Source organism: Chaetodon auriga, chromosome 8 (genome assembly GCF_051107435.1).
Source record: "Chaetodon auriga isolate fChaAug3 chromosome 8, fChaAug3.hap1, whole genome shotgun sequence".
NCBI classification, from domain to species: domain Eukaryota; kingdom Metazoa; phylum Chordata; class Actinopteri; order Chaetodontiformes; family Chaetodontidae; genus Chaetodon; species Chaetodon auriga.
Genome location: NC_135081.1, coordinates 21,141,792 through 21,162,943, shown reverse-complemented (window position 1 = coordinate 21,162,943; position 21,152 = coordinate 21,141,792). Strand labels below are relative to the sequence as shown.

At 41.4% G+C, this 21,152-nt stretch overlaps 1 protein-coding gene across 7 annotated transcripts in view; it reads right to left on the bottom strand.

Annotated features, from left to right (window-relative positions):
• Nucleotides 1–20,072, bottom strand: part of syngap1b (synaptic Ras GTPase activating protein 1b) — a 136,183-nt gene extending 116,111 nt beyond the window's left edge. For 6 of the 7 annotated variants that reach the window (XM_076736918.1, XM_076736916.1, XM_076736919.1 and 3 more), the window contains exon 1: nt 19,697–20,072. In XM_076736918.1, coding sequence (XP_076593033.1) covers nt 19,697–19,718 — 22 coding nt within the window. In that variant the 5' untranslated portion in view covers nt 19,719–20,072. The remainder of the gene's footprint in view (nt 1–19,696) is intronic. The other variant, XM_076736922.1, reaches the window with a different exon arrangement.
• Nucleotides 20,073–21,152: the final 1,080 nt, after the last annotated feature.

Here is a 21,152-nt window from a genome sequence, read left to right as displayed (position 1 = left end):
TAAATTCTTTTGAACCTGTTTTATGTTCGATGGCACAGTTCTACTGCCTGACGGCTCACTTAAACGAGCCGTAGCAGCAATGCTGCTGCTGCAACAGACAGGATATATAATGCAGCTAAAATAACACCACTAATATCAAGTTGGCACCCCAAAGTTCAGTTTAAGGCCCTCAAACAACAGAAATACTCAATCACGGGTTTTAGTAATATCAACATTTCTCAGAGGTAGAGCTGCACTGGAGGCCATAACAATGAGCAGAGCCAATGAACCACAGTTTGGCAAAGAAACATAAGACTGAGGCCTGTTCAAAAAGCCAAAGCACAAGAGAGGAGCAAACGAACACCATAAAGCCTGGGAAAATTAAAGATATGAGTTTTTTTCCTTTGCCTGCGTCCATTTGGGTTGAATGTGATTAGATCCCGATGTTTCACAGGATTTCTGCTCCCATTTCCCTGGAAATGCAAGACTGTGGGACTGAAGACTGTGTACTGAAAGAAAGACCCAAACCTCATTAACGCTACCACGTTAACTGTGGTGGCTCTATTCCGACCTTGAAATGCCATTATTATGCTAATATAACTGTTTAACATTATTTAGAATCCAGGGTCGCCAGCTCTCTTATGAACTCGTCCTGTGTACCAGTCGTTTGCTAGAAATAACAATTTGCCTGATAAAAGTCCCCCTAGCAAGACAAAATAACTTTTCTTGTTGCTGACATCTGCAGGTGTCACAAAGCACAGAGCGGAGATTGAGAGAGCAGAACTTGATGTCAGGGAGAGGTTTAGAGATGCTCCCGTCCTCTAGTTAAAACTGCTGGTTCTGTTTGGCTGCCCACCTAATATCATTGAGCCATTACTTCCACCGGGCTCGCCTTGGAAAGGGGCAACATGGTACAGTAAGCCAATATGTTATCTCCTCCCATGGTAATTGAATTTATGGCACCAGATATTCTAAACCTCCTATCATTAAAGCGTCAGAGTGCTATCGTGCACTGAGCTCCAAACACAACTGCTGATAACGTTAACGTTCTAATCCCAGTGTTTCACCGAGTGCAGCACAGATGTAGCACCAAAAAAATGTCGAAAAGTGGTCTTGCCATGTGAACCTGGCACACATGACACGCCCAGGGCTTTCCCTGCCTTTCTAACTCAAAGCCTTCGCATTATTGGCCATCGACTGTTTCAAAAATTCAGAGAAAACCGCAAAAGCGCACACCAAAACTACTGCTTACATCTGTTACCCGTGAAGCAAACGAGTGTGAGTTTGTAATGAAAGCCATGTTAGCTTAAGTTACAGAAGTAAACAGGATTGGATATTAAAATTCAGCAGCCTACTTTTTGGCCGCCGACACTTGACAGATCATATTAAGAAAGCAGAAATTGACCGCAGTCAAACATTCACCCTGGATTCAGCAGCATCTTCTCACTCAGTTTCACCCAGTGTTGGCATTGAGAGGACGGCTCGCTCACCTCTGAGCCCTCGCTCTTAACCACAGCGGTTTCAGTTAGGGACCATCAATAAATTACTGTTTAATTTACACACAAACTCAAAACTCAAAACACATTTTGAGTGCTAATGTGCAATTAATTTATTTCACATAAATACTACACTGTAGCTGAACTTTCAAACTTCAAATGTACAAACACAGAGGCTTGGTAGCTAGCTGATCCTGAACACACCGTGATGGACACACTCAACACTAATGGGCCATTTTTAGTGTTTCTACTTCACAGTCGGAAAGAATTTACTTGTTGTAGTTTGCTTGGTTGTCCTCACCCTTAGCCATGGTGGTTGCCGTGTCCTCATTTCATCTTTGCATGCATGCACATGCACTGTAGCCATGTGTTCAAACACTGAGTGGCCCTGGCTCACACCTGTTGTTTAAGCAGACATTATAGTGTATGTACTCTATGTTGAATCTCTGTTGTGCATGTTATTTTCTTCTGGAATACACATTTTCTGCAGCAGGACATTAAGCTAAGCTGAGCTGGACCATGACTGTGTTAGCCTAGCAGCACTTGCAAGTCATGCTCCTCGGGCCTTGACCCCTGTGTGTTTTTGTTTCTCTCTTTGGTGTCACCATGCTGATTGAAAGCGGGTCGAGCCAAGCTGTCCCTAAGAGATAAAGAACAATTATAGTCATCTGTCCTCAATCCAGAGATAGACTAGGAACTGTGTCATTGTCTTATTACCCAAAGGGTCGTCTCTGAAACTTCTCACTCATAACACACCTCAACTCATGTTGCCTCAGCAGCATCGGACAAACAGCTGGCAGACACACAGAGGAACTGAGGGGGCAAAAATAATGAAGTAAGGGGAATAGTTTGGGAAGAGGTACATTAGAAGTACAGAAGTACATTATTCTAAGTATCAAAGTTATAATTTTTTTTCGAAGCGTGTTTAAAACCATACGATCTCTGTTAATTATACATTCAATTGAAAGTACCGAAGCTACAAAAAACAGATCTGCAATCAGATTTTCAACCCAAGACCACATAGATGAAACAACTGGGAAGCAGATCAACTGGTCCTCAACCAATACTGCAAACATTATTACCAATATGTTGATATGTGTTCACTGTCTGCAGGTTGTTAATTAAAAAAGGAAAATAATCATCTGCATTTTTGGACTTTTTGCTGAGATATCCAAGTATCAATTTTCTACTATTGTTGTATGGAAGTTTACTTTAAGCAACTGTGTAGAAGTTAGTAGAAGCAGTGGAAGAAGAAAAAGTGCCAGTAATAATATCAGTACCACCATTACTGCCATTTACCTACAACAAGCCCCAACAATCACTCTGCAGAAATGAACATTACACTGTATTTTATGTTTTAGTTCTTCATTTAATTGACTGGTATGTTGATTATTTTTAACTCTGCATAGGAGACATTTTATGTAAGCAAATTTTATTCTACAACTGAACAGATTAGGTCAGCCACTGTGCCTTAAGGAAGTGCCAACCTACAAAGAAAGAATTTCATTAGTCTGGGTTCAGTGGCGTTTCAGTCACCCCAAGTCTAAATATTGTTTTAGAGTCTGACAAGAACATTATATTGCAACACTGAGTATCAGATTTACAAAATCTTTTGCACCTCCTCACAAACACCTTCTGCCACAATAAACGTGTTATTTTGGGGGTTTTTTCATTTACAGGTGCAGCTGGCTGGGAGAGCAGATTGCAACCTATATTCTACACAAAGTTCACTGAGGGCGCACAAAAGGGTGAGTATGCAAATAGCTCAAAAACAAAAAATAACAACTAAGGGGAAATAAAAAGAGGGCAGTGATGAACTCCTAAATGAACACAAGATCTGACCACTGCAGAAAACAAAGCAGCGCAGACAGAGCGCCGGCTCTGCAGGGAACTTGTTGAGTTGATGGCGACTGCTCTAAGACACGCTGACACTGTGTTTTTTGCCATTCAATCATCATTTCTTTACAATTATGTTTAATGACTGCATTAGAATTACAAAACTTTAAAAAAAATAAACATCATTTTACTTAATTATTACAATTAGTCTTTTCTCAGAGTTTAATTATGCTTAACCTTGATCAACCATGTTTTTGATTAGTAGTTTGAATACAACTACATTTTGAGTCTATTCTGAGGCAGCAGATGTCTGAACTGCACCTTGTAGGCTCTCCTTCACTCAGAGAGTCTGCTTAGAAGTCAGTCTGGTTCTCTGATTGCATAATTAACCGCTGTCTTAGTAAATCAGACTTTAGCTCAGCACTGGTTTGAGCAAAAAAAATAAATAAATAAAATTGAATGAAAGGCAAATCTGGCCCTGAGAGCTTATGATTTTTTTTGGCATAAAAATCAAATGTTAACATTGTGAATACTGGTACAAACTATCACCTGTTTTGCAGCTTCAGTCTAAAAATATGTGTATCGTCTTTCAGAAACCCATATCTATCAGACCGTCATTTGTTTGGCAGCGGAGAGATGAAGACCATAGGACCGACATGGTTCGTTCCACCTGGCCCATCTCTCAGCTGAATGAGCAGCCAGCATTTCTTCACTGGCAGGATGCTTCAGATAAGAGCTGCACACTGTGTTCAGCATGCTCTGCATAGACAGACACTGCAGATTGCAATAATTCCACTAACATTTTGATCCCATCAGCTGAAACGTCGATGGACTTGATTAAATTTATCTGTTGGGAGCATTCTGAATAAAGTGTGCCCGGACTTATTATTATGTGTGGACTGCCCTGCCGTACTGAGTGCTTGCTGAGCATTGTAAAATGTATTTTTTTATCAATTCGACCAGCTTTGCACTGTTAAAATGATAACGGCGTGAATTTAGGCAGCTGGCTGTCTTTATTGACATTTTATGGTACTGGCGTATAGGGGTTCTGCTACAGCTGAAGTCTTCAAGACTACATATTGACAGCAGCCTCTTTGTGCCTCAGTGCACCAAGAGGCCTCCCTCCTACAGCTGTACTGGGCATAAAGATCCTTTATGTTAGGTTGATTTAGCTTTGATGGTGAACAACTGATGGCTGTGAGCAAAGTCTTAACTTCAGTATTATCTCTAACTCAGCTAGAAGGACAGTAGGGTTCTCAATACCAACATTCAAACCGAACAGCAGCAACCACAGCAGCTGCTGCTGATCCTGCAGGGTGCAGGCCTCACCAGAATCACTCACCATAAGCAAAGTGATCCAGTTACCAAATAACCAAAGGCATGTCATTTGGAAGGCATGATCAAACTTCTGCAATGGAATATTCTTTGCTTGTTCAGCTAACAACGGGCGGTAAAGACACTGAGCAGAGGCAGTGTCAAATAGCCTCAATCATGGCAGTGTCGGCTAGTCACTGTCAAGGCCAGAGGAACTTTAATTTACCTTGACTTTTTGGTTAAAATTATGATATCATTATTAGGGCTGCAGCTAATGACTATTTTCATGATCGATTAATCTGCAGATTATTTTCGCGATTAATCATTTGGTTTATAAAATGCCAGAAAATTATTATCGCAATTTGTGCCCAGGGTGATAAATTGCTTGTTTTGTCTGACCAGTAGTAAAAAACTCAGAGACTTTCAGTTTATTATCAGATAAAACTAAAAGAGCCAATCTTCACAACTGTAAAGATGAAAATAGGGAACGTTTGCCATATTTGCTTGAAAAATTCCTTAAATGATTAATCAGTAAGTAAAATGATTCGTCAATTAATCTATTAGCCGATAAACAGGAAATTATGCAACACTCAATTCAACCCAAAGCAGTATGGTAACTTTGTAGGCCACAAGTTCAAGGGTTCATCCAAGAGCCATTAAAGCTCCACTGGGTTAGTCAACAGACAAAATACGTAGGAATGCAGGGATGACTGATCCATCTGCTCGAGCAGAGTCCCCGCTACTAATCTGAAGAGCCCCTGGAAGTGCATCAAAGCCCAATGCAAGCTGCAGCAGAGGTTAAGTGCATTAACAAATCCACATCCACAACAACAGGCATCCATGTCCGCTAAGACCTGGAGAACTTTCATGTCCTCTGAGACTTTAACCAGCGTGTTTTGACAGCTTCCACTCCACAGTTCTTAGATATTCATGACTACATGGCACACCATCATTGCACTGTCACTTCCCATAAAAGTTCATCAGTGCACATGCTTGCAAACTCCATTAAGTACAGGGCAGTCAGAGCCACTGGTGTATGAGACAAAAATATGTTTTCTCGCATACATCTTCCAGCGGGGCTAACACATTGGCTCATTCTTCACAGCTCACTTTTCAGCAAGTACATGATGCATGAACCACACGTGCACAAGCACACATACACGCACACACTCAGAGTGCAAAATATTAAGAGCACGTTCCTGATACTGAGCTCCAGCCTCTTTAACCTGCCTCCTCTGCTTCATCGACATCCACACTCTGTCATGGTTGAGGTAGATTTGCTGTAGCTGATGAAATTAATAAAGGATCACATGATTCATCTGGTATGTCTGCTGTATAGAAAGAGCAGGTGTTGCTGTTTTCTATACAAAGTGAACATCCACTCACATACACCAAGGAGAGAAACATGTGAGCACAAGCAAACAATCCAAAAAAGTACATGAGATACGGTGACATTTGCAAACACACAGGTATTCACACAGACTCACACACACACACACACACACACACAGTATCATGTGAATGGGTAAAGAGCAGCAGTTCAGCTGCCAGAACGCCGTGTTGAGCTCACAACAAACGCTGGAGCTGAAGAAAGGAGGTCCTCTGCAGCCACCTTTACATAAGTGCTGTAATTCATGACCTGTTCTTTTTAATTAGAGGAACGGCGTAAGGGTATTTGTATCATCTCAGGAAAAAAAGGCCCCATGTTTGTCTCATCGCACTCAAATTATTTATTTCCAGTTGTTGCTTTCAGCAGTCTTTTTGTGTGCACCCAGAGGATTAAAGAGTTCCTTTGCACGCATCTTTTCATGTGTGTATACTGTACATATACATTAACGTATGTGTGTTAGCTTTACCAATTTGGACAACATCATCTTGTAAACACAGTATGAAAATATCTTTATAATCTGGCATAATCTTCTTAGTCTGGCGTCTCCTTACTTCATCTTTAATTGTGTACCTCTTCAATTGTTTTTCTTACATCTATTTTATTCTTTTTATTTATCTATATTTTTTTACATTTTAATGCTATATCAAAATCTAATATTTGTTGGGTTGGGTTCCATTTTGGGTCCGGTTCCTGGTCAACAAGGTTTGTTTGGTTCATTTGTTAAGATCAGACACACATGAACCTTCGATCCTGTTATATTTTATTATCAAAGATTAAAATGACTACATATTAGATTATATTAGCTGTGGCTAACAACTACACTGAAACTCTGTTGGTTAATGTGCTCTCTCCAAGCCTCTGACTGCGCTCCGCCAAAGATTGTGAGTGAAAAGACAAATCACTCTATAACATCGTTCTACTGACACGAGTTAACTGTGTTTTTATGGTTCAACAGAGCGCCGACTTTCCTCTAGATGATGGCGGCACATTAAATACAGGAGAGAATCCCTAAATTTAAACTGGTCAAACCTCATCGTAAGTTAAATATAGCTGAACGTCAACTGAATGTTTTGAGTTGATTAACCTCATTGTTCTGAGTCAGGGCCTTCATCATCATTTTAAGTACTTTGTAAGGCTGAAAATAACCATCATTTTCACACAGTTTGGTCTATAAAATGTCAAAAAATACACACCACAACTTCACAGAGCCCAGATTATCATATTCATATAGCTTACTTTATATGACCAATGGTCAAAACTCCAAAAAGATTCAGCTAACTGTCACGAAAGACAAATAAAACCAGCAAATATTCACATTTGAGGAGCTGGAACCAATGATTTTTAAAAATTTTAAATACTGCTGCTGATTACTTTTCTCTCATTTAATCGATTAGTTGACTAATGATTTCAGTTCTGATATTGCAATATGATTCCATTTAAAGTTGATGAACACGGACATCAACTTTCCATAGACCTGCAATAACTGACTTTTGTTTCTTTGTCCACTTGGGGGCAGCAGAAACAAGTAGTGAAGATCCTTTTTCACTCTGGTTTTGGACTCCACCAACTTCTCAGGGACATATCCGTCTCTTTAGCCGCTAAATGCTCCACTGTGTTCACCAGCTAGTCGCTAACTGTGTCTGTCTGTGCCACAAACAACACAATGAGAGCGGTGAGAATGAACCAGAAGCTGCAGGCAAAACAGCTCAACAATGCGGCAGAGTCAGGTGATCATTTTCTGTGGGTCCATCCCTACAAGTGACCCCTTTCACATCATCACTTTGTTTCCAAAATCTCACTTGATGCATTATTAAAAACATATAAATAATACCTGTGCCTAAGTGCCTAAGAGTGAATGTGTATATGTGTGTCAGTACTCTCGCATGTACTCAGGTGTGTAAAACATCAGCCATCAGTGTGTTTATGTGAACACAGACAAGCGTCACTGTGAACTCATTCACTCATCCCCATTACTGTTACTTCTGATGTCAGATGCTCCAAAGTGATGTCACTGCCAGGCCCCAGAGAGCTCTGTTCTGCCACTAATACGAACAGACATATACCTCCAATGGAAGCACATCCGCCTTCGCCACAAACAAGACATAAGCAGCGGGCTTCCAGTGCGCAGCAGCCATTCCTGCCAGATGCCATTAGTTCATATCTTCACTGCAAATTCATGGCAAGTTAAGTGAACGCATAACACTCTCCCCTCCCTGAAGGGTCTGAGACGCTTGTGACTGAATGTTTTGCCGGTTCAAATCTGTGAGCCTGCTAGAAAAATTCTTCGTGGGCATCGTCAAGGGCAGATGTCCCTCAACAAGAATCAGCAACCAGGCAGAGCAGCCAAACCCCAGCAGGTCCAGCAGGGCTGCACAATGATCACCTGGGGAAAACTGCAGCTGCATGAGACATGAATGTGTAACTACATGAATGAGATGCAGGGGGAGGCTGCTTGAAAGGAGCAGGCGGGGCGTGCACAGCAAATCCTTGTCCGGAAAAATAAAGGCTGAAAAAAATTCACTCAGAAATTGGGAGATATAAACTATCAAGCCAAACCCAAGCAGAGTCAAGAACTCCATAAATGTATTCACTGGCTTATATTGTTTTGTGATTTCCTGCTTTCTTTCACATTACAACAAAAATACAGTCCAAGAATGAGCATATGCTGGAAGATTACTGCGTTTATACAGAGTGCATGCTCTGTGTTTGGGGGACAGCTTGGCATTCGCTTTATGCAAGTCAGCTCTTCCTGTTTCCCTACAGTATATTAACTCCATGTCTCCTCTCCACTGGGTGAGTTTATTCAGTAGCTGAGGTGATGACATCACTTGAAAGATCAGACACAAAGCCCTTCCTCGATTAAAGCACCCAGGTAAATGAGTCCTGTTACCATATCAGATGTTTTCTTTATTGATATTATATTCTGTGAGCTAAAGTGACCTGTGTCCTGCAGACACTACTGATGGAAACAGACAGGCGAATGAGAGCTGGACACAAACTGACATCCCAGGAATACTTGCTGTCCAAGATCAATGCAAACCAAACCTGTTTCCTTTCTTTATGGTGTCCGGTCAGATCCGTCATCTAAAACACACACACTTTGTCCTGGAGTTAAATGGCTTTTTTAAAACTCCTGTTAGGCCACTACACTGACAATTTAACATATTTTAATTCCACTCTTTTGTGTGAAAACTCTCTGAGACCTTGAAGTAAAGAAGTAATTAATAAAACCTCACACAAAGCTGTATCCGTGTTCATCCAGGTATAAAATGCTGGCTAAAACAATATGTTGGCACTGCAAGATATCATTTAGGAATCACCGCTGCTTGACACTCTACACCATCTGTAACTTATTTATATGGAATCAAATGGATCTCAGTATTAATGAATGAGCACAGAAGGATTCACAAATGTATTTTGTGACTTATATATGAATGATTCTCCCCACAAAAATAGTTTTGCAACAAATACAGAAAAAACTAAATGCATTTGTGAGTGGAGCCACGACAGGAAAGTCTCAAAAAAGACACGTCAGTGCAGTGAAGTTCAAACATGACACACTGTCTGGAAATGGATGCTCGATAGTTAGTATATAAATGCAACAACATCCCAATATGTTTTTAATGAAATACATTTATTAATACATTTATTTGAGGATTTCTCCTACATTTATTTAAAAGAACAAATATTTGTGTGTGCATCAGAAATACACTTGTGACCTCCTTTTATTCAGTTTTACAAAAAACACTTTTATATATAAATCATGAAACACATTTGTGAATCCTTCTGTCCACATTCATTGACATCAAGACAGATCTGACTTCATATATTTATACCAGACATCTAATATTCTCCTTTGAAACAGCAGACACGCAAAATCTCAGTCTAGCACTTGCCACTTGAAGTATTTTTTGACCCTCCTGAGTACAAACATATTGAGAAAACCACCTAGCATACAGCAGTTCTGTCATATGTTCATTTTCCACTACATTACATGTATTACATAAAGCCAGGCTCCGGGACCTGGGGGTCATGACGTGGTGGCAAACCACTTGGATTGTAGCATCTGAAAGGCAACCTTTCACCCATAAATAATGTCAGCGTGTGCCACAGCTGAGAGCAGTTAGAAGATGTTAGTAATGTGGTTTCTGCACAACTGTGCGCAAATACTGACAGGAAAATTTACCAGAGAAGCTCATTAGATGCAACTTCAGACCTCTTACATAAGAAGGTACACAAGGTGCAACGTTTCTATCTGTGAGAGGATGACTTCTGGCCTCAAACACAGATTTCTTAACACCTCAGAACACTTTAACAGTAGGAACAGTGACTTAACCATTCTCCCCTGGATTATCAAAAAAATTGTTGGATAGGAGCATTGATTTCCTTCTGGTTTTACATGGCACTAGGAAATATTACATGCTCTTGAGCGGGGCATGCAATTTCCAAATTTAAACGTGAGAGTGAAGTGAGAACCCAAAATTAAAAGTGTGGTTTTGGCATCCTGCAAGCCCTTCTTATAACCATCCATTCCTACCTGTTTGACGATGCCATTAATCAAAAATAAGAGTCCTGTTGTTCTACTACATTCAATCCCATCCAGGACAACTCATCACTACTCTGTAGTGCCAAACCCAATCAAACACAAACCCATGACTTCCATCAAATTCTTACACACAAAAATGAAATCCTTTCGTAGAAACATTGCCATCACAAGCACCTCTAAAATCATTAATACCTTCAAATAAATGCTCATCTCTTCAGTGCAGTAACATGCCTGGATATGGTGTGATACAGTAGGAAAAATACTCAAATCGTGTGTGGGACTGTGTGAAAAGGAGGCTAAATTTACCATCAGCTGTTGAGTGAGCCTGCTAACCTTTATGAGGTCCTTTGAGTGGAGGTAAAACACCACTACACACATATTACACGCAATGACATGAATGCAGAGGCACAAATGCACAGGCACACACACAAATATAGTGAACTGAATCATTCTTGTGAAGCTCTCGGGTAACAAATTGCTCTAATCTACATCTGAAATCGAGGCAGAACCGACATAATCTATCAAAGAAACACATGTGATTGTAAAACCATTCAAATGGTGGTAAGGACTTGGAAATGCTTGGGTCTGCTCACAACAGAAGGATGTTTCAAGTCTGAGCTAAAAAGACAATTAATCGTGAAAATAAGTAAAGTATGCTGTTTTATAAAGGCCGGGGGGGGCCACAAAAGTCCCTGTTTGACAGACGACAGTTACTCTACCTCCTGTTCATGGGAGTGATGATCTTTAGAAGAGGATTTTTTGTTTTGTTTTCTTATTGCAAAACTCATATGTTGTGTAAATGTGTAGTTGTGGCCGTCGGTCATGACAGATTGAGTCACATTCGGATATATCCCAAACATTTCCTGTTATCTTACGCATGAATTCAAAAACCAAAAACCCCAAGTCACAGAATTAACTTGTGTCATTAAGCAACCGTGCTACTTGGCCAACTTTCCAACAATTATACTAGATGGCAAACAACTTAATCACAGCAGAATACAGCCAAAAATCAAGCTAGCATACCGCCTGCTGCCTGTCAAAGTTTCCACCACAATACCTTTCACTTATTTCAAAGAAGAAATGTACATTAAAATGAAATGTAGCCTGAAGGTGAGCCACTGCACACTGTAAAGCCACTGCTGATAATGAAGAAGCAGCTTCTGCATGTTTATCTTTGCTGTACTTCGTTTATCGTGCTCTAATGACTGCTTCTCAAAAGTTGATAACCACAGCAATGCTGACTGCCGCATATAACCATATAACCACCCTCCTTGGGGAGGTAAGGTGGTCGTGTCTCCCCCAGTACTGAGAAAATACCAATCTGTCCCCCACAATATACAGCAAAACATGTTAAATATCAACCCTGTCAATGGATATGTCTCTTTTCCTATTTATTTTCAATTAATTTCCTTTTATTAAGGAAAACACAGGAGTGTGTCCGCACATGCCTTCTGGAACAAAAAGACAAAGGAGGCAAAAGAGGAAGAGGCAGACAGAAAGCAGGCAGATAAGGTGCAGGCTGCAGGTGAGCACCAGGACGTTGTCTTACTGAAACAGCACTCACATTATATTGTTGGCAGCATGTCGGCTGTTGTATTGAAGTTCATTATTTCAGAGTTTGCCCAGGATGAGAAAAAAGTTTGGAGAACTTGGCAGCCAACCCGAACATCATCCATATCCGTGCTTTTATTCCCCACCCCAGCCACAAAGTAATCTGCTGATTACTTTCTTGATTATTCAATTTGGTCTAAAAAAACTGGTGAAAAATGTCCATCACAATGTCATAAGGCCTCAAGTTGGCGTCTTCAAATTCCTTTTTTTGTCAAACAGTAAAAAGGCCAATAAAATCAATTCAATTTTTTATCACATCAGAGAAAAACAAGCAATCCTCTCATTTTAAAGGCTGGAACTAGCAAATGCTTGGCATTTTTTCTAGAAAAAAAAAATCAACAAAACAATTAATTGATTATCACAACATTTAATTTTCTGCCCATGACTAATCGGTCAACTGCTTCTGCACTGGTTTACATCCTAAAATGTTTCAGGCAAAGAACTGCCCAAGAACTGTTAACACACTGTGAACGTTTAAAAAATTTGATTTCTTTATTTGATATCTTAGATAGAAAGATGCATCTGGTTAATCATTTATTCATTTAATTTCTCTGCCCACTTAATCCTTTTCTGGCACACCTGGGGCTACAGCCTATCCCAGCATGCACTGGGCGGATGGCAGGACACCGGGCAGGTCGCCAGTCCATCACAGGTTGAACACAGATAGGCAGACATCCACTCACGCTCACATTCATACCTACAGGCAATTTAGAGTCTCCACTCTGCCTGACTTGCACATCTTTGCAATGTGGGAGGAAACCAGAGAAAACCCACACAAACGTGCAAACTCGACACAGGAAGAGCCAAGGATCAAACCGGGGTCTTCTTGCTGTGAGGCCATAGCGTAAACCCCTAAACTACCAAACCTGTGATGCTTAGACTTTGATGAGCACGTCAAGTGCAGTGGAATACTAGTTTTGCACATGAGTAAGAAGTTGCAGTGACCAGTTAAATGTATGGACATGTTGGCTCAGGACTGACCCTGTTTAAACTGCATGAAACTTAGGCGCAGAGAGGGCACATGTTTATTTTGCACAAGTTATTTTATGTGACAAATAGGGCTGCAACTAAAGTCGCTGACTGACCTTTCAGTTACTTTCTCAATCAATCAATTGTTTGGTTTCTGTCAATAGACTAATTAACTAATCGATTAATCGACTGATCGTTTCAGCTCTTGTGGTGAATACTCCCTGTTGTTTGCACTTTCAAGTGTGAATTTCAGATTGCAAGCTATGCACACCTATCTCACGAAATAAAGTTCCCCCAGGAACCATACAGGACGTGCTGACACACACAGCAGTGACATTTCCTGAAAATGGCAATCCTTTTATTTTCAGGTTTTCACTTATTCTTGACAGTTTTGTCATGAAAATGCTTTCATTCTAACACCCTGTGTAATTATTTTTGAGTAAAAATAAAATACTCATTGATATTTTACCAGTCACACCAGAATTTTTACGTTGCCATGGCATTGTGCCCCAAAATTACCTCTTCACTGCTCAAAAAATGCTGTAATTTCAGAAGAGAGCAATTCAAATCAAGTATTTGATTACAAAAAAAGGAAATGTTTGTGAGGACAGAGGTGGGGTAACATGCGACGACACTGAAGAGAGCTTCACTACTGTTTTGTCATTATTATGCATGAAACCACGACTGTTAACCTGCACTAATACGGGCATCTGTAACAATAAATGTTCATTATTTGAGGTAGAAAACGCACTGTATCCTGAACATTCCCGTTGTTAACTGAAGGTCATATCTTTCACACTTATTCCAGATTTGAATGGAGGCTTGGTTCAGCCCAGCTGGTACTGTACAGTCATTTCCATAACCTCGTATGATCGCTACTCTCCACTGAACTGAGGTAGACTAAAGCATCTTGGTCTCAGACACATTATCAAACTCACAAATACAAAACTTATATAAGCAAACGTACTGTATACACAAACTATATACACAAACACAGAGGCAAAAATAGAAAAACACCTGAAATGAATGGCTCCACAGGTGCCTGATTAAACACCCCGGCAGTGCAGTATAGTCTTGTTCAGTGTGGTGTAGCATGGTGAAAACTAGACTGAGCAGAGAGCCCTGTATGCCTCATTCAGAGATTGATAGCCTGACACTGATGTTTAATCCAGCTTCAGGCTTCAGTGCACAGAGATGTTTTTTTCTATTAATTTCAGAGGCCATTATTTTACAACCTGTGGTAGCGGCCCTTATTTCACTGACCCTCAAGCTACTTCAGGGAGACTTTTTAAAGGTACTTGAAATGTATTACTTTGTGTGCATGTCAAAGGAAATGATAAAATTCCCCTAGTGTACTGTATATATTTTTAATTATGCACAATATTATTTAATGTAGGCCTTTTCAGCCAGCACAAATTATGTTGAACAATTTGGGTTTCATATTATGTTTTATAAGAAATGTTGCTTTAATTACAATACTTATCACCTTGCAGACAGCACATTTTGTGAAGTCAGCTCAGTTTGAAAACTTTTAATTTCATGTGAGCAATAGGTGTTAATTTTTTTTTTTTTAATTGGCAAATAAATCGCTGGACACAACAGTTCAATATCTTACAATAAAATCTGACTAGGAATCTGCAAGTACAACTGATAATGCAGAGCAAACCTTAACACATACCCTTGAATGGACGACTAAATAATATCCCTTCATGCCATGAATTCTTCTTAAAAAAAAAAAAGAAGGTCCGTCCATTGGTCACCCCATGACTCATACTACTGACATATGTACAGTAACTTCTCACACTGCCTAGGGTATTTGGCTAAAACCTCACAGTTCTGAATCATGGGCATCCATGGGATAGGATGACATCATGCCTGCAAACCTTATGAGCCAACCATATCCAGAGGGAGATCATTATCCCGGATTGGCAGCCCACTGATTGGCTCAGGAGAGAGGAGGCAGCTCATCCTGACCTTTTTGCTGTGAGTGAATCCTGACAAGATCAATCAAAAGCCAAGGCATTCTCTCTCTCTCTCTGCACAAACCCATTGAGTCATTCCACTCCGGCTTTGCAGCAGGATTGAATTACCCACCCACCCGAAGTGTAGCTGAATCTAAAAAGCCACTCCTCCCAGCGCCTCCAGCAGCCCCCATGTAGATTCCCCCATGTATCACTAAAGCACCAAAGGCTCTTAGAGGATAAGGGTCTGGGCATTCTTTACTAAAGCTAGTTTAGTGTTGGGCAACAGATAGGAAAAAAAGAGAAAAGAGGATCAGCCGAAGACTGAACTCAATCTATTGACACTGAACAAAAAGAAAGAGAAAGTGACGACACATCTGGACTAAGGATTAATTTATTCTTTGCCAAAAATAAACCATGTGGAGCCTTTCACTGACAGTCCACAAAGTAAGAAATCCTTGTATGTGCAAGACTGTAAAAGCAGCCAACCTCACACTATGCAGATGACGTATTATGCTATTGGCGCTCAGATTACAGAAGGCCCAAACGCGATAAAGAATGCATCTCCAGTAAAATGTCACTTTATGTTAAGATCTTGCCTGGGGCATCAGTACTTACACTTGTTAGATTATCAATGGGTTGGTCACAGTCTCTGGTGTTATCCAGACATATCTTATGCTGTCAAGGTCAGCTATTGATTGACCTCCTGGGTATCAAAGACCATGAAGTTTCTGCTAGATAATGTTAATATAAGCTTAGTAAGCAACTGATATGCACCACCCTGTGTGCTTATTCATCCCTGTGCATGCTGATGAATATGTAAAATACTGAGTGCGTTCAAATGAAGGCCTGTTGAACGCTGATTGACTTCCTATCTGCAGGCCAGAATAATGACATGAGTGATATTTCCTCAATATCTTGACATCATTGCATGTCTTTGACCAGAAAGCTTTGGGGACACTTGAAAAAGCTGAAGGCACAGTCTGGTTTGACATTTAGAAATGCTGACTTCCCACATCTAGAGGGGATTCGGCCAGCAAATTTAAAACGTCCCTGAACTTGGACAGGGGGTTCTTTGATTCGCAAAACATCAGATCACTAAAGATCTGTCAACACCAGCCAAGCAGCTCTCCGGCTGGAGAATTCAGCCCTACGTGTGTGATTAAAAGCAAATCACTTCTCCCGAATGCTCATCGCTGGTCGTCTCTGCCGCTAATTCGACACAACACTTGAAAAAGCCACCGCAAACGCATCTCCAGTACACTTAGCGCCCTACCGGAGAATGAATGGGCTCACTCTTTTGACAGATGATCTAGTGCACAGGGCTGGATGAATCTCGCGCATGCAGTACAGTAATAGCCTAACAGATGATGGTTCTTGGCACAGCCTGAGTAGTGGAGGGGTGTAAGACAGTCCCTTATGTCACATGGGAGAAAGAAAGGGAAAGAGAAGGAGGGAGAAGAGGAGTGCTGCAGTGCATTGGTGGTGTGCTGTCTCTTTAACTATGGCCATGCTTGACAGGAGCTGCTGTATCAAACTACTGTAAAATCGACAAGGCCAGGGATAGCTCAGTGGCTGGATGCTTGCTTCCATGGTGTCCATCTGCACTCGTGGATACAGCCATTGTGGACATGGGAAAAGAGGGAGAGAGACAGGAGACGGTGAGGGGGTAGGAGAGCATGTTTGTGTGTGGGTGGGTGGTTCAGCATGAGGGGGGTCGACCACAGCGGAGGAGAGAGAAAGGAAAAGAAGGAGAAAGCGATAGACTGAAAGGAGGTGTGAGTTTAAGTGAGCGAATGAGGGAGGAAAAAGATTTAGCCAAGATAGGAAGGCCCATCTCTGCTGCTGCTGCTGCTTGCCTCCCACTAACTGCCTGTTCATGTGAGCCGGTACTTGGCATGACTGCAAATGGCTTGCCTGGTACATTAGCTTAACACACTTGTCAATGTGGGCTCAAATACATCTGCAAGATTGCTGAAGGTCCCCCCCCCCCCCCTCCATATCGTTATGTGGATCTATATCTCATCCCAAATCAATGTCAAACTAATATCAGCCGTCTTACCACATATTTTATCTCTAGATGTTGAGTCACTGTGCGGCAATAAATATCACACAGTGTTACATAATCGCTTTGAGTAACCATGGAGCATCTAATGTATAGGTAGACCAGGGAGATGGATGGAGTATCTGTCTAGAGTGTTTTCAGCTGGTTGGCCACAATACATACTGGGGCTACAACTATTAATTATTTTCACAATTGATCATTTTCCCAAGGAATTGTTTTGGTCTATAAAGCATCAGAAATTAGTGTTCTCCCAGGGTATGGTCTTCAAAAGGCTGATCTTGCCCAATCAACAGCCCAAAAACAACAAGATACTCATGAACCAATTCTTCAAAATTCTTCAAATTCTCACAATTTAGATGCTGGAACCAGTAAATGTTTCTGCTTGCCAAATTATTCCCATGTATAATTTCTGTCAAAACATTTGTTGATTCATTTTCTGTTGAGCGACTAATAGTTTTGGCACCCATACATACCAACATGCTTGTCTGAAGTTATCATATACATGCATTTAAGGGGACACACATTGGGGACTTCTAGATTTTACAATATAATCAATAAATAGCAGATATTGCTGGAAAATAATCAGGTTTACAGATGTCATCTCCTTTGAGGGTATGTTTTTTTGATACTGCTGCTGCAATCACAAAGTTAAAAATTCAAACCCAAACTGAGCAGATTGGTGTTTCTCCACATTGATAAGCCTTACAATCCAGCTTATGGCTAAATCCTCAGCAGTTGTACCAACTTGACTAAGACTAAACACTGCTTAGCTCCGAAAAACAATGTCTAAAATGAAACAACACTGAGCGATCACAGAGAAAGAGTACTCGGTGCCATCGCTGGCAGGTTTTGAAGGTGCAGCACTGTGCTCACAATTTCCTGGCAATGACTCCCAGAGTGGGTTTGCACACACACACACACACACACACACACACACACACATACGTACACAGTGGCAGAGCATCTCCCCAACATTATGCAACCAACTTCTATAGCTGCACTTGCACAAGAGGGCATTTTGGCCATTATCTGCTTTGCTCTGAGGGAATAAAAAGCAGAGTGAAAAGGAGCCGAGCGGGCAGCCACAGTTAAATTTGGTCTCTCTTTTCATGTGCAGCTCAGATGATGACTCCAGGGTCACGGTGAAGTCCAGGAGATGAGAGTGGAGTTTTTCAGGTCGAGATTATTCTCCATTTTGGAGGCACCCGTATTGTTCTACGAGGGGTTACAGGTCTGTGAGTGTGTGCTTGTATCCACACATGAAGCATCACTCTCTCTCACCCTAACAGTCACATGCAGCACACCTCCACTCTCTCCTGAACCCACACACTGATTACGCTGCCGCTCGCTTCCTCTCTCTCTGTCACACACGCTCATATCAACACACATCCTCCCCGTCCCTACAGCTTTTGGCATCTACCCTCCTTGATAACAGGTACTCAAACAAACCACGACACCCCCAATCCTTCACGGTTCCTCCGAACTTTGCGCTGGGTGCTCCATGATTGAGGACCTTGCTTTTTCCACGTTAGCCCCTCTAATCACAAACACTGCAAGTTGAACGTTTCGACTGGATAGATTTGAGGCAGCTCACTGCAGCACGCCTGCTCACATATAGCATTAGTCACAATTGCAGTGCAATGATACCAAGGGGAATCTGCCTTTACCGTACACTGAAGCGCCTTTCACCCACTCACACTTGAGTACGGGGGAATAAAGGACCAGCAGGAATAAAGTAGCCTCTCATTCCAGTCATATACATATTTTAGTGGGCCAAAGTTTTAGCACACAGGGGGCAGGACACAGTCCATTCAGGTTATTGACAAAATATATGTCATAACTACTCAACAGAAAACTACAAATCCCCACAGGAATATTTCACCGGAGATAAAAATTTAATTAAGTATTAAAAACACACTCTAAACTCCTTATGCTACATTGAGAGTGCCTGTAAGAATATTATAGGAATTTTACACCAGAGACCATTAAGTATGACAAGGGCAGTATAAACTTCATAATATATGAACTGTACAGATACCACAGCAGACAAGTATTATCTTGTCCATAAACTCCTTATGATGTACTCCGTAACACCAGAGAATTATTACAGGAATATTTAAAGATCACTACAGCATTTTTCCCCCCTGTAAACGCTGTGGCTGCTCTTGAACGCAGGAATGCACTTGCAGGAGTAGACACCAGTACACATGCATACCTGATTACAATACTATAATTGCCGCATGCACAGGTCTACACGGACACACGCTGCGCTGGATCCGAGTGTTTTTGCGTGCGTGCGTGCGTGTGTGGGCATCCATCTAGAAGGCACTCTAGGCTATTTCTATGCACCTGTCGGCTATGGTGCTTTTAGATATGCCTATTGCATATGATAGTGCCGGAGAGACAGAGGGAGAGGAGAGGGACAGAGTGAGAGAGAGAGAGGGAGAGGATGGTGAGGAACGGGGGAGGAGGACAGAAAAGAAAGATGCAGTGGAGGACAAAACATATAAAATATCTGCTCTGTCTTACCTTGAAAGGGAACATAGGACATGTTCCAACGGCATTGAACGTGAGCTTTGCGTCTCGGCGGTCTCTCGGTGCTCTGAAGTAAACGGGGAACCAAATTAGAAATAAATGTGAAAAATAAAAATAAAATAAAACAAACACGCGGTATAGTGCTATTCACAGTTGGAGCCGAAGGAGAGGCCAATATTCCGCTGTTATAAAAACTGGCATCATAATCCACGACCGCTTATAAAGCGCCCGGTTCCCGGTGCATAAAAAAATACAGGATGCAGAAATGTGTATGTGTGTGTGTGTGCGTGTGTGCATGTGTGTGTGTGTGTGCGTGTGTGTGTTTATTTGCACGCTGCTGCTGAGGTGTGAGGGTGAAACACGAGTGTGTGAGTGAGTGAGAGAGAGAGAGAGAGAGAGAGAGAGAGAGAGAGAGAGAGAGAGAGAGAGAAGGGGGTGGAGGACTGAGCACGCGCACGCCTGTGTGTGCGTGCGTGTGTGTGTGTGTGTGTGTGTGTGTATGTGTGGGCGCACGCTTCACAATATCTATAAGCTATCTTTAGCTTTTGCGTTTTACAGAAAAGATATTAGAATAATGTTGCGGTGAGTGTAAATTCACTGTAGTGCTTCGGGCTTCAGTATTGTTGCTACAGTGCAGTGTGTGTGTATGAGTGAGTGAGTGAGTGAGAGAGAGAGAGAGAGAGAGAGAGAGAGAGAGAATGTGTAATGTCCCAAAGGCAGGCCTTGTATATGACTTTAACATATCGAATTACTCCTTTGAAAGAGCTAGCCTTATATGTGGTACCGTTTTTACATAAGCGCTCACGCTAATTGTCCATTTTTATGTGTCTGTGACAACACTATAGAGTACTTTAATAACCGAAGGGGATTTTCCGCCATATATGTAGACTTTTAAATCTGTAAAAACTCATGTTCCGGCTCGTGAAACTGTTACGAACAAGCTAATTGCTAGCTTCACTGGCAGCTAACTTACAACGGAAATGACGGTAAACTTAAAATAAATATTTAAGTTAGACTCTACTTGACTGCCACTACCCTTGCTCACTCTTGTCCACTGCGCTTTTCCACGAGGGAGAATCATGCTGGATATGCAACGCACATGACCAAACACAGGAACTGCATCAAGGAAAGAAGCTGTGGAGCCAAAATGGCGCCTTGAGTTCGAGTAAGATGCGTTTGAGTGACGTGGGAGAAACGGGAGACAAGATTTAAGCTAATATGAAATGTGCTCAAGCTGTTTGGGAAGTTGGCGTGTTAACGCTAGCGTTTACACAGGTTTACCTTGTCGAGTTGGGATGCTTAGGGTGTAAAAAATGAAAACATATCTGTTTAGAGTTGTTTTTAGTCTCTGCTTCATCTACCTGCCTCAAACACAGTAGCTGAACTAGGTGTAGCTGTTAACGTATAGTCAATTGAAAGAAAATATATACCAGTCTGGGCTAATTGTGAC